This window comes from Oncorhynchus mykiss, chromosome 1 (assembly GCF_013265735.2).
Source record: "Oncorhynchus mykiss isolate Arlee chromosome 1, USDA_OmykA_1.1, whole genome shotgun sequence".
NCBI lineage: Eukaryota > Metazoa > Chordata > Actinopteri > Salmoniformes > Salmonidae > Oncorhynchus > Oncorhynchus mykiss.
The window spans coordinates 76,886,010-76,900,500 of record NC_048565.1 but is presented as its reverse complement, the minus strand read 5'-3'; the positions used below and the strand labels follow the sequence as shown (position 1 = coordinate 76,900,500).

General features: G+C 43.0%; 1 protein-coding gene across 3 annotated transcripts in view; it reads left to right on the top strand.

The window, feature by feature from the left end:
- The window catches only part of LOC110529688 (regulator of G-protein signaling 7), a 58,355-nt gene that overhangs the window by 29,946 nt on the left and 13,918 nt on the right, over window positions 1-14,491 (top strand). For all 3 annotated transcript variants that reach the window (XM_021612139.2, XM_021612147.2, XM_021612130.2), the window contains exons 3-4: window positions 1,944-2,040; window positions 7,089-7,139. In XM_021612139.2, coding sequence (XP_021467814.1) covers window positions 1,944-2,040; window positions 7,089-7,139 — 148 coding nt within the window. The remainder of the gene's footprint in view (window positions 1-1,943; window positions 2,041-7,088; window positions 7,140-14,491) is intronic.

Below are 14,491 nucleotides of genomic sequence, written 5' to 3'. Positions count from 1 at the left end.
TTAGAGGGACGGCCAGGTCTTGGTAGATTTGCAGTGGTCTGGTACTCCTTCCATTTCAATATTATCGCTTGCACAGTGTTCCTTGGGATGTTTAAAGCTTGGGAAATCTTTTTGTATCCAAATCCGGCTTTAAACTTCTTCACAACAGTATCTCGGACCTGCCTGGTGTGTTCCTTGTTCTTCATGATGCTCTCTGCGCTTTTAACGGACCTCTGAGACTATCACAGTGCAGGTGCATTTATACGGAGACTTGATTACACACAGGTGGATTGTATTTATCATCATTAGTCATTTAGGTCAACATTGGATCATTCAGAGATCCTCACTGAACTTCTGGAGAGAGTTTGCTGCACTGAAAGTAAAGGGGCTGAATAATTTTGCACGCCCAATTTTTCAGTTTTTTATTTGTTAAAAAAGTTTGAAATATCCAATAAATGTCGTTCCACTTCATGATTGTGTCCCACTTGTTGTTGATTCTTCACAAAAAAATACAGTTTTATATCTTTATGTTTGAAGCCTGAAATGTGGCAAAAGGTCGCAAAGTTCAAGGGGGCCGAATACTTTCGCAAGGCACTGCATGCATACTTTCATCATTACACCTTGATCCATTATTCTTAAGTATGTGTATGAATAGGAGATGTAATGCTATTATGTTGTGCTATCATTTGTTCTGTCTTTGTTCCCTCTCTCTCCTCCCTCATCACAGGTGACGAGCTGTACCTGTGACCAGTGGGAATGGTTTATAGTAGAGTGCTATGGAGTGGGGCTGCAGGTCTCCTGGGTTCTGGGCCTGGGAGAACATGAGTGAAGGTGTCTCTGCAAGGAGGCCTTCTTATTGTGTTTGTTATTTTCAGTCTGAGGGCCATGTATTTGTAATAAATATCCCTCAAATGTTGCATCAGACAATGTGGTCCTGTGATTCTTTTCATAGATACAGCCTATGAAAATCCCTTCCAGAGGACAGCTGCCAGAAGAAAATATTTACGGAGTGTAGTTGTCAAGAGACTGTACAGACTGAGGGGGAAAGTTGACGAGGCACAGGGCAGCCAGTCAAATTAACCAAATGCAATCAACGAGGGTTGAAAATGAGCTTTTGTAATCAACACTAACCAACAAACCCTAATGGTTACCAATTAGTTATCCTATATGATACAGTATATGGGAAGTACATTGAAGTCTATAGAGTAGAAATAGAACAACAGGCATTGCATTGTGTCTGTGTGTGTGTGTGTTTACGTGTGTGTATATGTGTGTGTGTGTGTGTCACATTGTTACATTGTATTTATTTATGCCAGAGGGCTACTTTGGGATATATTTTGGCATCCATCCGTGAAGGCTGACGAATCCGGGCCACGCTTCACTTCACTCTGTCCTGTCTGTTTCTGGAAATAGGGCCTTCCGCCAGGGCAGCTGAGCCATAGCAATGCTCCAATCCTGGAGAGTTGCGATGCAGATCTGCCTTTCTGTGGCATGTCTGTTTTTATCCAGGTTGTCATGTCACATTTCTTTTAGGTTTTAGCTTGAAGGTGTGATTCAGTCATCACAATGTCCTTTTATATTTCTCTGATGTCTTTTTTGTGACATCTTGTTTTGTCCAGTTTTTTTAAGACGCATAGGATGGGGAAATATTAGGCAGACACTTTGCTATTAGGGTTGATAAACTAAATTATCACTAATCCAGTAACATAAACTGACATTGATATGAGAAGTGTCTGGTTGAATCAACGTTGTTTCCATGTCATTTCAACGAAGGGACGTTTAACCAACGTGGAATAGACCTTGAATTGCCGTCTGTGCCCAGTGGGTCTGCTGCAAATATACGTCCCAGAGCTGTGTCACAGAGGCCATTCACAACAGCAGCCTTTTCCGGCCACTTTCCCCAGTCTCCTGACAATATTTCCACTGATCATTTCTAACATTATGTCTTCTCTCTTTTCTTCCAGATGGAGGACGTAATAGCCCGCATGCAGGATGAGAAGAATGGAATTCCTATCCGCACTGTGAAAAGTTTTTTATCCAAGATTCCAAGTGTTTTTTCAGGTAAACATCTTACCTAAAGCTTGTGTTGTAATATAATGTAAACGGTGAAATGGTAATGCCAGCTATTAAAGTCTTCTGGCTTCTGACTGACTTGGAGAGCTTTCTGTGGTTGTGAAACCCATACACCTAAACCAGAGATGAAACAGAATACCAAAATGAATCATAATGTTGCAGGGAGCTGTGCAGAGTTCTGAAAAGAGAACCTAGAGTTGAGAAACGACACTCAAAACTGAACACAATGGAAACTTGAAGGCTAGATAGCCTTGTAAATGTGTCTTGTTCTCTTTAATACCTTATGCAAAAGTGGAGCATGCGTATTCCTTTTGCAGGATAGCAAACAACAGATATGAGTTGCCATTATTCAGGAAGTCACTAGTCACCTTCCCTAGAATACGTATACAAGCAGAACAGTTGATGTAATGTGAGTGGTGATCCTGGAACAGTAAAGTACTCTGGAGCCAAGATGAAGTCCATAGAAAGACTAAATGAACAGCACAGCCACAGGATGAATGGAGGAACTGTTTTGTTCAGTCTTATTCAGTGCTGCTCAGCATTCAATTAAAATGAAATGCCCCCTATTTAGTAGTAGCTGCAGTACAATAGTTTGTTAATTGAGTCACGTATACACTCCCCTCCATATTTATTTAGAGAGTGAAGCTACATATTTTAAATACAACTCTACACTAAGCGTTCGGAATGTAAAATAAAATGTTTGTATGAAGCGACAATACAGAATGTCACCTTTTATTTAGGGTATTTTCATACATACATGCATGCATACATGCATACATACATACATACATACATACATACATACATACATACATACATACATACAGTACATATGCATCATACATACAGTGCATTCGGAAAGTATTCAGTCCCCTTGACTTGTCCCACATTTTGTTACGCTATAGCCTTATTCTAAAATTTATCAAATATGTATATTTTCTCATCAATCTACACACAACACCCCATAATGACAAAGCGAAAACAGGTTTTTAGAAATTTTGGCAAATATATTAAAAACAGAAAACAGAAATACCTTATTTACATAAGTATTCAGACCCGTTGCTATGAGACTTGCAATTGAGCTAAGGTGCACCTGTTTCCATTGATCATCCTTGAGATGTTTCTAAAACTTGATTGAAGTCCACTTGTAGTGAATTCAATTGAATGGACATGATTTGGAAAGGCACCCACCTGTCTATATAAGGTCCCAGTGTTGACATTGCATGTCAGAGCAAAAACCAAGCCATGAGGTCGAAGAAATTGCCCGTAGAGCTCAGAGACAGGATTGTGTCGAGGCACAGATCTGGGGAAGGGTACCCAAACATGTCTGCAGCATTGAATATCCCAAAGAACACAGTGGCCTGCATCATTCTTAAATGGAAGAAGTTTGGAACCACCAAGACTCTTCCTAGAGCTTGGAACTGAGCAATTGGGGGAGAAGGGCCTTGGTCAGGTAGGTGACCAATTGTGATGGTTACTCTGAAAGAGCTCCAGAGTTCCTCTGTGGAGATGGGAGAAACTTCCAGAAGGACAACCATCTCTGCAACGCTCCACCAATCAGGCCTTTATGGTAGTGGCCAGACGGAAGCAACTCCACAGAAAAAAGCAAATGCCAGCCCGCTTGGAGTTTGCCAAAAGGCCCCTAAAGTGTCTCAGACCATGATGATTAAGATTCTCTGACTGATAACATCAAGATTGAACCCTTTGGCCTGAATGCCAAGCGTCACCTCTGGAGGAAACCTGGCACCATCCCTACAGTGAAGCATGGTGGCGGCAGCATCATGCTGTGGGGATGTTTTTCAGCGGCAGGGACTGGGAGACTAGTCAGGATCAATGGAAAGATGAACAAAGCAAAGTACAGAGACATCCTTTATGAAAACCTGCTCCAGAGCACTCAGGACCTCAGACTAGGGCCAAGGTTCACCTTCCAACAGAATAACGACCCTAAGCACACAGCCAAGACATCGCAGGAATGACTTCAGGAAAAGTCTCGGAATGTCTTTGGCCCAGCCAGAGCCTGGACGTGAACCAGATTGAACATTTCTGGAGAGACCTGAAAATAGCTGTGCAGTGACATTCCCCATCCAACCTGACAGAGCTTGAGAGGATCTGCAGAGAAGAATGGGAAAAACTCCTCAAATACAGGTGTGCCAAGCTTGTAGCACCAAGAAAACGCAATGCTGTAATCGCTGCCAAAGGTGCTTCAACAAAGTACTGAGTAAAGGGTCTGAATACTTATGTAAATGTGATATTTCTTTTATGATTTAAAAAAATACATTTGCAAAAATGTATAAAAAACTGTTTTTGTTTAGTCGTTATGGGTTATTGTGTGTATATTGACGAGGATAAAAAAAACAATTTAATCAATTTTAGAATAAGGCTGTAACGTAACAAAATGTGGTAAAGGTTAATGGGTCTAAATACTTCCCCGAAGGCATACATGCTGTCATAATATTACACTATTTTCAGAATAGCCTTTTAGCGGATTACCTCACACATCACACCATTTTAACCTCCTAGAAAGTGATAAATTGCTGAAGGTGTGAATTTTACTGGGTGTATTAATGATGGTAATCCATGATCAATCTTATCTGGATATGCTAATGCTAATTGGCTGTTATCTTACAGTTTTCTGTAAATGCTATCAATTTTCAAAACAGTGTACTCAAGACACCGAACTTTGTAGCCTTTTGTAAAACAGTAAATGCATTTGATAAACACATTCATCAAATGAACACAACAGATGCTCTTTTGATGAAAAAAAGATTAACACAAACATTTCTCTTGAGTCTAACCTGACAAAACAGAAAGTAACCCTGTCTTAAAATAAATCCCAGTTGATCAATACATTTTATTTGCAGTCGATGATCACAATTGGACATACAACAATTAAAATGTGCAGAATTATGGGCAAATACTCTCCTTTTATGCATAATTCACCCAACAATTTCATACACATCAAATCAAATATCATTCATGTTCAAAAAATAATTGGAAAGTAAGCACATAGTGTACAGGATCCAATTCTCATCACAACACGTTTGTGTATTCAATACATAGGCTGGTCTACTCATAGGTTTTTTGACTTTCCATCAGCAAGCAGAAACACAGCGTTAATTCAAACAGTGCTTCCCAAACTGTGGGCCGTGGCAGGGTTAGGTGGCAGGGTTAAATGATTTTTGCATTACAACTCAAAAAATGTACATATACACATTTGTAAACATAAACAACAAAAAAGCTAATATAAAGTATGTAGAAAAGATACTGGACCTATATATTTTTTAAATAATAAGAGAATTGCTGAAATAGTAGTGGGCCGGATTCAAACCCATGCTGCAGCATTATATGTGGTCTAGTGGCAGCAGCTAAGACTACAAGACCAACATAGGTCACAATATTTTCTCTTCTGATGAAAACAACGTGTTGATATTCTTCGAGCAAACACTTTACATGGAATTTTGTATTCATTGATGACAATTGTATTTCAAGTTGTGCAAAAGTGGGTCTAAGAAATGCAATCCAGGTACAACACCAAGAAAAGGATCAGACATTCCGAAGATGGATTTAAGCGTTTGATCATTATTGTTCTGCTTTGCGTTAGTTTATCCACAGTTTTTAATCCACCTATTTTCCTGAAGTTGTGGTAAGACGTGGCGAGTCCTCAGGAGCTCATCTCAGAGACAGGGGAAGAAAGAGACAGGTGTGGAGAGTCACTCCATCTCTTGGTGACCCCGCTGATCCCTTTTCTTCACTTAATACATTCTGTCCATCTCTTACACCACACCTAGAGAGGAGAGATGGAGAGAGAGACACAGTGATAATAACTTTTCTATCTAAGCCATGTGAAAACCAGTGGTTGAGCTGGGGTGTGAAGATGGCTTGAGGCCAGATGTTGCACTCAATATTGTGGGCTGTTAAGATTATTTACTTGTAAGATCATTTTTATTTACGTGCACTAATGATGGCTTTAAATCCATTCTAAATATACTAGCCATGTTGTCCTTAGCATTAGTTAGACAGGTTCTGCCATGACTGTTCCAGCCACTATCAGGGGTGTAATTTGTATGAATGAGAACAGAGGTAGGTGGTTTCTAATGGTAATAAAAGCATAGTGTGTTGGACTGCCAATTACCCACCCACATGCTAGGAATTTGCATGTAATTAATGGGCCGACTCTGGTGTATTAAAGGGGCAATCTGGAGTTCAAACAATAACAAAAACAAACATAACACCTGTCACGTTCTGACCTTCTTTTGTTATGTCTTTCTTTTAGTATGGTCAGGGCGTGAGTTGGGTGGGTTGTCTATGTTTGTTTTTCTATGAGTTGGTATTTCTGTGTTTGGCCTGGTATGGTTCTCAATCAGAGGCAGCTGTCAATCGTTGTCCCTGATTGAGAACCATACTTAGGCAGCCTGTTTTCACCCTTGATTTGTGGGTGATTATTTTCTGTGTCTGTGTGTTCCACACGGAACTGTTGCGTTTTTTTTTGTTATTTCACGGTGTTATTTTGTATTTTTCTGTGTTCTATTAAAAGTATCATGAACACTTACCAAGCTGCGCATTGGTCCTCCGATCCTTCCTACTACTCCTTGTCAGAGGAGGAAGAAGACCGTTACAACACCAATGTTTTGCAAACAAATGAGGGAGGGGGCTGGAGAAATGCAACCACTCTTAAATCCATAGATTCAGCTTTGGATGCAAGGACTGACCGTCAATACTATCCAAATTATAGTTTTAACTATGTTGTGAGAGTATGCAATGTTTATTTAAAATAACATTGTTTACAAACAATGGAGCAAAACAAGCTTATATTTTGGGTTGTGATGGGGTATGACAGTTGAACTAAGCTTATGAGGCATTTATACGTTATATTCTTCAAGAATTAGTGGGTACATATCATTGATCTATAAGTCCACAAATAGATGTAGCAATCCCATTTTGCCCCTTTAATAACGACTATAGTTTACATCACTGGGCTAAAAGGTGCTGTATACAGTATGCTTTGGGGTATTTATGTATGTGGTTTTCCATTCCAGGTTCTGACATTGTACAGTGGATGATCAAAAACCTGAATATTGAAGATCAAGGTAATGCATGCTTATTAGTGTCCTATTATGTGACACTAGATATGTGAAACAGTGAATCATTCACAGTTAAACTATCGTTCAAACGTTTGGGGTCACTTAGAAGTGTCCTTGTTTTTGAAAGAAAAGCACATTTTTTTTGTCCATTAAAATAACATCAAATTGATCAGAAATACAGTGTAGACATTGTTAATGTTGTAAATGACTATTGTAGCTGGAAATGGCTGATTTTTAATAGAATATCTACATAAGAGTACAGAGGCCCATTATCAGCAACCATCACTCCTGTGTTCCAAATGGCACGTTGTGTTAGCTAATCCAAGTTTATCGTTTTAAAAGGCTAATTGATCATTAGAAAACCCTTTTGAAATTATGTTAGCACAGCTTAAACTGTTGTGCTGATTAAAGAAACAATTAAACTGGCATTCTTTAGACTAGTTGAGTATTTTGAGCATCAGCATTTGTGGGTTCGATTACAGGCTTGAAATGGCCAGAAACAAAGTACTTTCTTCTGAAACTCATCAGTCTACTCTTGTTCTGAGAAATGAAGGCTGTTCCATGCGAGAAATTGCCAAGAAACTGAAGATCTCTTGTACAACGCTGTGTACTACTTCTTTCACAGAACAACACAAACTGTCCCTGACCAGAATAGAAAGAGGAGTGGGAGGCCCCGGTGCACAACTGCGCAAGAGGACAAGTAGATTAGAGTGTCTAGTTTTAGAAACAGATGCCTCACAAGTCCTCAACTGGCAGCATCATTAAATAGTACCCGCAAAACACCAGTCTCCACATCAACTGTGAAGAGGCGACTCCGGGATGCTGGCCTTCTATGCAGAGTTGCAAAGAAAAAGCCGTATCTCAGACTGGCCAATAAAAAAATATATATTAAGATGGGCAAAAGAACACAGACACTGGACAGAGGAACTCTGCCTAGAAGGCCAGCATCCCGGAGTCGCCTCTTCACTGTTGACGTTGAGACTGGTGTTTTGCGGGTACTATTTAATGAAGCTGCCAGTTGAGGACTTGTGAGGCATCTGTTTCTCAAACTAGACCCTCTAATCTACTTGTCCTCTTGCGCAGTTGTGCACCGGGGCACCCCACTCTTCTTTCTATTCTGGTTTGAGCCAGTTTGCGCTGTTCTGTGAAAGAAGTAGTACACAGCGTTGTACAAGAGATCTTCAGTTTCTTGGCAATTTCTCGCATGGAATAGCTTTCATTTCTCAAAACAAGAATAGACTGACGAGTATCAGAAAGTTATTTGTTTCTGGCCATTTTGAGCCTGTAATCTAATCCACAAATATGCTCCAGATACTCAACTAGTCTAAAGAAGGCCAGTTTTATTGCTTCTTTAATCAGACCAACAGTTTTCAGCTGTGCTAACATAATTTCAAAAGTGTTTTCTAATGATAAATTAGCCTTTTAAAATGATAAACTTGGATTAGCTAACACAACGTGCCATTGGAACACAGGAGTGATGGTTGCTGATAATGGGCTTATGTACGCCTATGTAGATATTCTATAAAAAAACTGCCGTTTCCAGCTACAATTGTCCTTTACAACATTAACAATGTCTACAATGTATTTCTGATCAATTTGATGTTATTTTAATGGACAGAAAATGTGCTTTTCTTTCAAAAACAAGGACATTTCTAAGTGATCCCAAACTTTTGAAAGGTAGTGTATGTGACATATCAAAGATCTTGGGACTATAAGGTTCTATATGTGCAAATCATAGTCCTGAGATACTGAAAATCTAAGTTTTCACATCCCAGATCTCAGAATTGTTCTGTAGTGAATTATTCTCTCATAACCCTAGACTAGCCTACACCATACTTAGAGGGAGATGGCAAAGACGTATTCTGATTGGTCCGTCTATATTTGTTCAGGCTTGTGATTGGATCATAGATAGATAGAACCTAATAGCACCAAGTTAAAAATAAAATCACTTAAAATGTACTTCATAGACATATGAAGAACCATCTAAAGATCAATTACAGTGGGGCAAAAAAGTATTTAGTCAGCCACCAATTGTGCAAGTTATCCCACTTAAAAAGATGAGAGAGGCCTGTAATTTTCATCATAGGTACACTTCAACTATGACAGACAAAATGAGAAAAAAAAATCCAGAAAATCACATTGTAGGATTTTTTATGAATTTATTTGCAAATTATGGTGGAAAATAAGTATTTGGTCAATAACAAAAGTTTATCTCAATAATTTGTTATATACCCTTTGTTGGCAATGACAGAGGTCAAACGTTTTCACAAGGTTTTCACACACTGTTGCTGGTATTTTGGCCCATTCCTCCATGCAGATCTCCTCTAGAGCAGTGATGTTTTGGGGCTGTTGCTGGGCAACACGGACTTTCAACTCCCTCCAAAGATTTTCTATGGGGTTGAGATCTGGAGACTGGCTAGGCCACTCCAGGACCTTGAAATGCTTCTTACGAAGCCACTCCTTCATTGCCCGGGCGGTGTGTTTGGGATCATTGTCATGCTGAAAGACCCAGCCACGTTTCATCTTCAATGCCCTTGCTGATGGTAGGCTTTGTTACTTTGGTCCCAGTTCTCTGCAGGTCATTCACTAGGTCCCTCCGTGTGGTTCTGGGATTTTTGCTCACCATTCTTGTGATCGTTTTGACCCCACGGGTTGAGGTCTTGCCTGGAGCCCCAGATCGAGGGAGATTATCAGTGGTCTTGTTGTCACGTTCTGACCATCGTTCGTGTGTGTTTTCCTTGTTTTAGTGTTGGTCAGGACGTGAGTTGGGTGGGCATTCTATGTTGGATGTCTTGTTTGTCTATTTCTATGTCTGGCCTGATATGGTTCTCAATCAGAGGCAGGTGTTAGTCATTGTCTCTGATTGGGAACCATATTTAGGTAGCCTGGGTTTCACTGTGTGTTTGTGGGTGATTGTCCTTGTTCCTGTCTCTGTGTTTTGCACCAGATAGGACTGTTTTAGGTTTTCGCTTGTTTGTTGTTTTGTTAGTTTATTCGTGTACAGTTTCTTTATTAAAGTACAATGAATAACAACCACGCTGCATTTTGGTCCGCCTCTACTTCACAACAGGAAAACCGTTACAGAATCACCCACCACAACAGGACCAAGCGGCGTGGTGACAGGCAGCGTCAGCAGGAGCAGTGCATGGAGGACTGGACATGGAGGATGAGTTGGACGGTAAAGGACCCTGGGCACAGCCTGGAGAATATCGCCGCCCCAAAGAACTGGAGGCGGCGAAAGCGGAGATGCGCTGGTATGAGGAGGCAGCACGGCGACGCGGATGGAAGCCCGAGAGTCAGCCCCAAAAATGTATTGGGGGGGCGCTCACAGGGAGTATGGCTACGCCAGGTAGGAGACCTGCGCAAACTTCCTGTGCTTACCGGGGGGCTAGAGAGACCGGGCAGGCACCGTGTTATACTGTGGTGCGCACGGTGTCTCCAGTGCGGGTGCATAGTCCGGTGCGGTACATTCCAGCTCCCGTATCGGCCGGGCTAGAGTGAGCATCGAGCCAAGTGCCATGAAGCCGGCTCTACGCATCTGGTCTCCAGTGCGTCTCCTTGGGCCGGCTTACATGGCACCAGCTTTGCGCTCGGTGTCTTCGGTTCACCTGCACAGCCCAGTGCGGGCTATTCCACCTCGCCGCACTGGCAGGGCGACCGGGAGCATTCAACCAGGTAAGGTTGGGTAGGCTCGGTGCTCAAGAGCTCCAGTGCGCCTGCACGGTCCGGTCTATCCAGTACCACCTCCACGCATCAGCCCTCCGGTGGCAGCTCCCCGCACCAGGCTTCCTGTGCGTGTTCTCTGCCCAGTACCACCAGTGACAGCACCACGCATCAGGCCTACAGTGCGCCTCGCCTGTCCAGCGCTGCCAGAGCCTTCCTCCTCTCCAGCGCTGCCGGAGTCTCCCGCCTGTTTAGCGCTGCCAGAGCCTTCCGTCTCTACAGCGCTGCCGGAGTCTCCAGTCTGCATAGAGCTGCCAGTCTGCATAGAGCTGCCAGTCTGCAAGGAGCTGCCAGTCTGCAAGGAGCTGCCAGTCTGCAAGGAGCTGCCAGTCTGTAAGGATCCGCCAGAGCTGCCAGTCTGCAAGGAGCCGCCAGAGCTGCCATTCTGCAGGATGCCGCCAGAGCTGCCAGTCTGCAAGGAGCCGCCAGAGCTGCCAGTCAGCATGGAGCAGCCAGAGCCGCCAGTCAGCATGGAGCAGCCAGAGCCGCCAGTCAGCATGGAGCAGCCAGAGCCGCCAGTCAGCATGGAGCAGCCAGAGCCGCCAGTCAGCATGGAGCAGCCAGAGCCGCCAGTCAGCATGGAGCAGCCAGAGCCGCCAGTCAGCATGGAGCAGCCAGAGCCGCCAGTCAGCATGGAGGAGCCAGAGCCGCCAGTCAGCATGGAGCAGCCAGAGTCGCCAGTCAGCATGGAGCAGCCAGTCAGCATGGAGCAGCCAGAGCAGCCAGTCAGCATGGAGCAGCCAGAGCTGCCAGTCAGCATGGAGCAGCCAGAGCTGCCAGTCAGCATGGAGCAGCCAGATCCGCCAGTCAGCCTGGATCCGCTATTCAGCCAGGATCTTCCAGATCCGCCAGTCAGCCAGGATCCGCCAGTCAGCCGGGATCTGCCAGAACTGCCAGTCAGCCGGGATCTGCCAGAGCCAACTACCTGCCTGGGCTTCCTCTCAGTGCTGAGCTTCCTCTCAGTGTTGAGCTTCCTCTCAGTCCCGAGCTACCCCTCAGTCCCGAGCTACCCCTCAGTCCCGAGCTACCCCTCAGTCCCGAGCTACCTCTCAGTCCCGAGCTTCCCCTCAGTCCCAAGCTTCCCCTCAGTCCCGAGCTTCCCCTCAGTCCCGAGCTTCCCCTCAGTCCCGAGCTACCCCTCAGTCCCGAGCTGCCCCTCAGTCCAGTGGGGCCCTTGGTGAGGACTACTAGGCCAAGGTCGGCGGCGAGGGTCGCCTATCTAGGGATGCTAAGGAGGTGGACTAAGACTATTATGGAGTGGGGTCCACGTCCAGTGCCAGAGCCGCCACCGCGGACAGATGCCCACCCACACCCTCCCCTATAGGTTTAGGTTGTGCGTTCGGAGTCCGCACCTTGGAGGGGGGGTACTGTCACGTTCTGACCATCGTTCGTGTGTGTTTTCCTTGTTTTAGTGTTGGTCAGGACATGAGCTGGGTGGGCATTCTATGTTGGATGTCTTGTTTGTCTATTTCTATGTCTGGCCTGATATGGTTCTCAATCAGAGGCAGGTGTTAGTCATTGTCTCTGATTGGGAACCATATTTAGGTAGCCTGGGTTTCACTGTGTGTTTGTGGGTGATTGTCCTTGTTCCTGTCTTTGTGTTTTGCACCAGATAGAACTGTTTTAGGTTTTGCGCACGTTTGTTGTTTTGTTAGTTTATTCGTGTACAGTTTCTTTATTAAAGTACAATGAATAACAACCACGCTGCATTTTGGTCCACCTCTACTTCACAACAGGAAAACCGTTACACTTGTATGGCTTCCATTTCCTAATAATTGCTCCCACAGTTGATTTCTTCAAACCAAGCTGCTTACCTATTGCAGATTCTGTCTTCCCAGCCTGGTGCAGGTCTACAATTTTGTTTCTGGTGTCCTTTGACAGCTCTTTGGTCTTGGGCATAGTGGAGTTTGGAGTGTGACTGTTTGAGGTTGTGGACAGGTGTCTTTTATACTGATAACAAGTTCAAACAGGTGCCATTAATACAGGTAACGAGTGGAGGACAGAGGAGCCTCTTAAAGAAGAAGTTACAGGTCTGTGAGAGCCAGAAATCTTGCTTGTTTGTAGGTGACCAAATACTTATTTTCCACCATAATTTGCAAATAAATTCATTAAAAATCCTACAATGTGATTTTCTGGATTTTTTCTCATTTTGTATGTCATAGTTGAAGTGTACCTATGATGAAAATTACAGACCTCTCTCATCTTTTTAAGTGGGAGAACTTGCACAATTGGGAGCTGACTAAATACTTTTTTGCCCCACTGTATATGTGACTAACACATTTTTTACAAAAACATTATAGTCCCAAGGTCTCTATTCCACCCTTATTCTGGAGAAGTTCCTTTCATGTTGTATCAATTTAACATGTCAATGGCTAATTAGAATCATTGTAACATAGTGGCGAACTTTGTTTCTCTAAAACCTCAGTGTACAGTAGCAGACTTTTCTAAAGCAATATAGATTTTAAAGACATGTATATACTGTAACCTAGTAGATGCTGCCACTTTAGGTCAGGTCACTCAGAGGGAAGCTTTTCAATGGCGGACAAAGGGAGGCAATAGGCATAACCCCTATCACTGATTTAGAGGAGAGCTCGTGTGTGTGTACATTCTGGTGCATGTGTTGGTATGGATGGGTCGATTCCCCCGCATTAGTGACACATTTATCACTTTCTAACACAAAGCTGACTCAATAGTACTTCATAAACCACGCATGGACTCTGGAGCACTGGAGAACTCTCAAAAGGACTGTAGCCAGGGTGAAATACCTGCTCCTAAGCCTCAGCAGGAAACAGGTTCAGACTGAAAAGGGTAGAGCTCTGAGTGAAACCTTTTGATTGCTTGACTTCAAGGGGTTTGATTGAGGAATCTCACTTTAATGTGTCGTCACTGACAAGGTCTTACAAGAGCAGGAAATTGCACTGAAACACAGTTTCAGCCTGAGAGAATCTTGTTGGAGGCCGCAATGGACATGTGAGGAAAGTTTACATTTGGTTACAAATGTTATAGAACACAAATGGACGGTACCAATACACCCATAGCCACATACTAGTGCAGAAATGACCTCAAATTAATTATAATCTCCAGTCTGCAGGGTATTTAGGAGGAAGTGTACATTTGAATGGCTCAGCCATTTTAAAGACTATTACAGGGCATACGAGTAGAGTCAGGGGTCACAAAGTCAGACAGTTGTACTTTAGCTAGGGAATAACAATTTGAGGATACTCTTCCCAAGCCAGACACTAATTTCTATTCCAGTTTAAGAAATAATATTTTTTATTTTCCTGTTTCATCCTTTTCCCTCTTGAGTTTAGGATATGAATCCGATTAGCCTACGGAGCAGCTGTATACTTCTGGGTATACCACAATTTGTGGTAATAAATGCATGATTTAGGGCTATGTGCTAAGAATCCAGAAAGTTGTTAAAAGTAAAGAAATATAAACATTGAGTAGACTTAAGTTATTTTGGGTGGGTGAGTGGATTTGTCTTTAAGCCTGTTTGATATCCACAGTGTGTGAAGCTCTAACCAGACATTAATTTAGATGAATGTGCAAATCCACTCTCAGAATACTTGAATATATGCAATCTGTGTGTAGTCTTCTGAAGGGAAGCTATCTGGCTCTTTCTGTAATTGCTA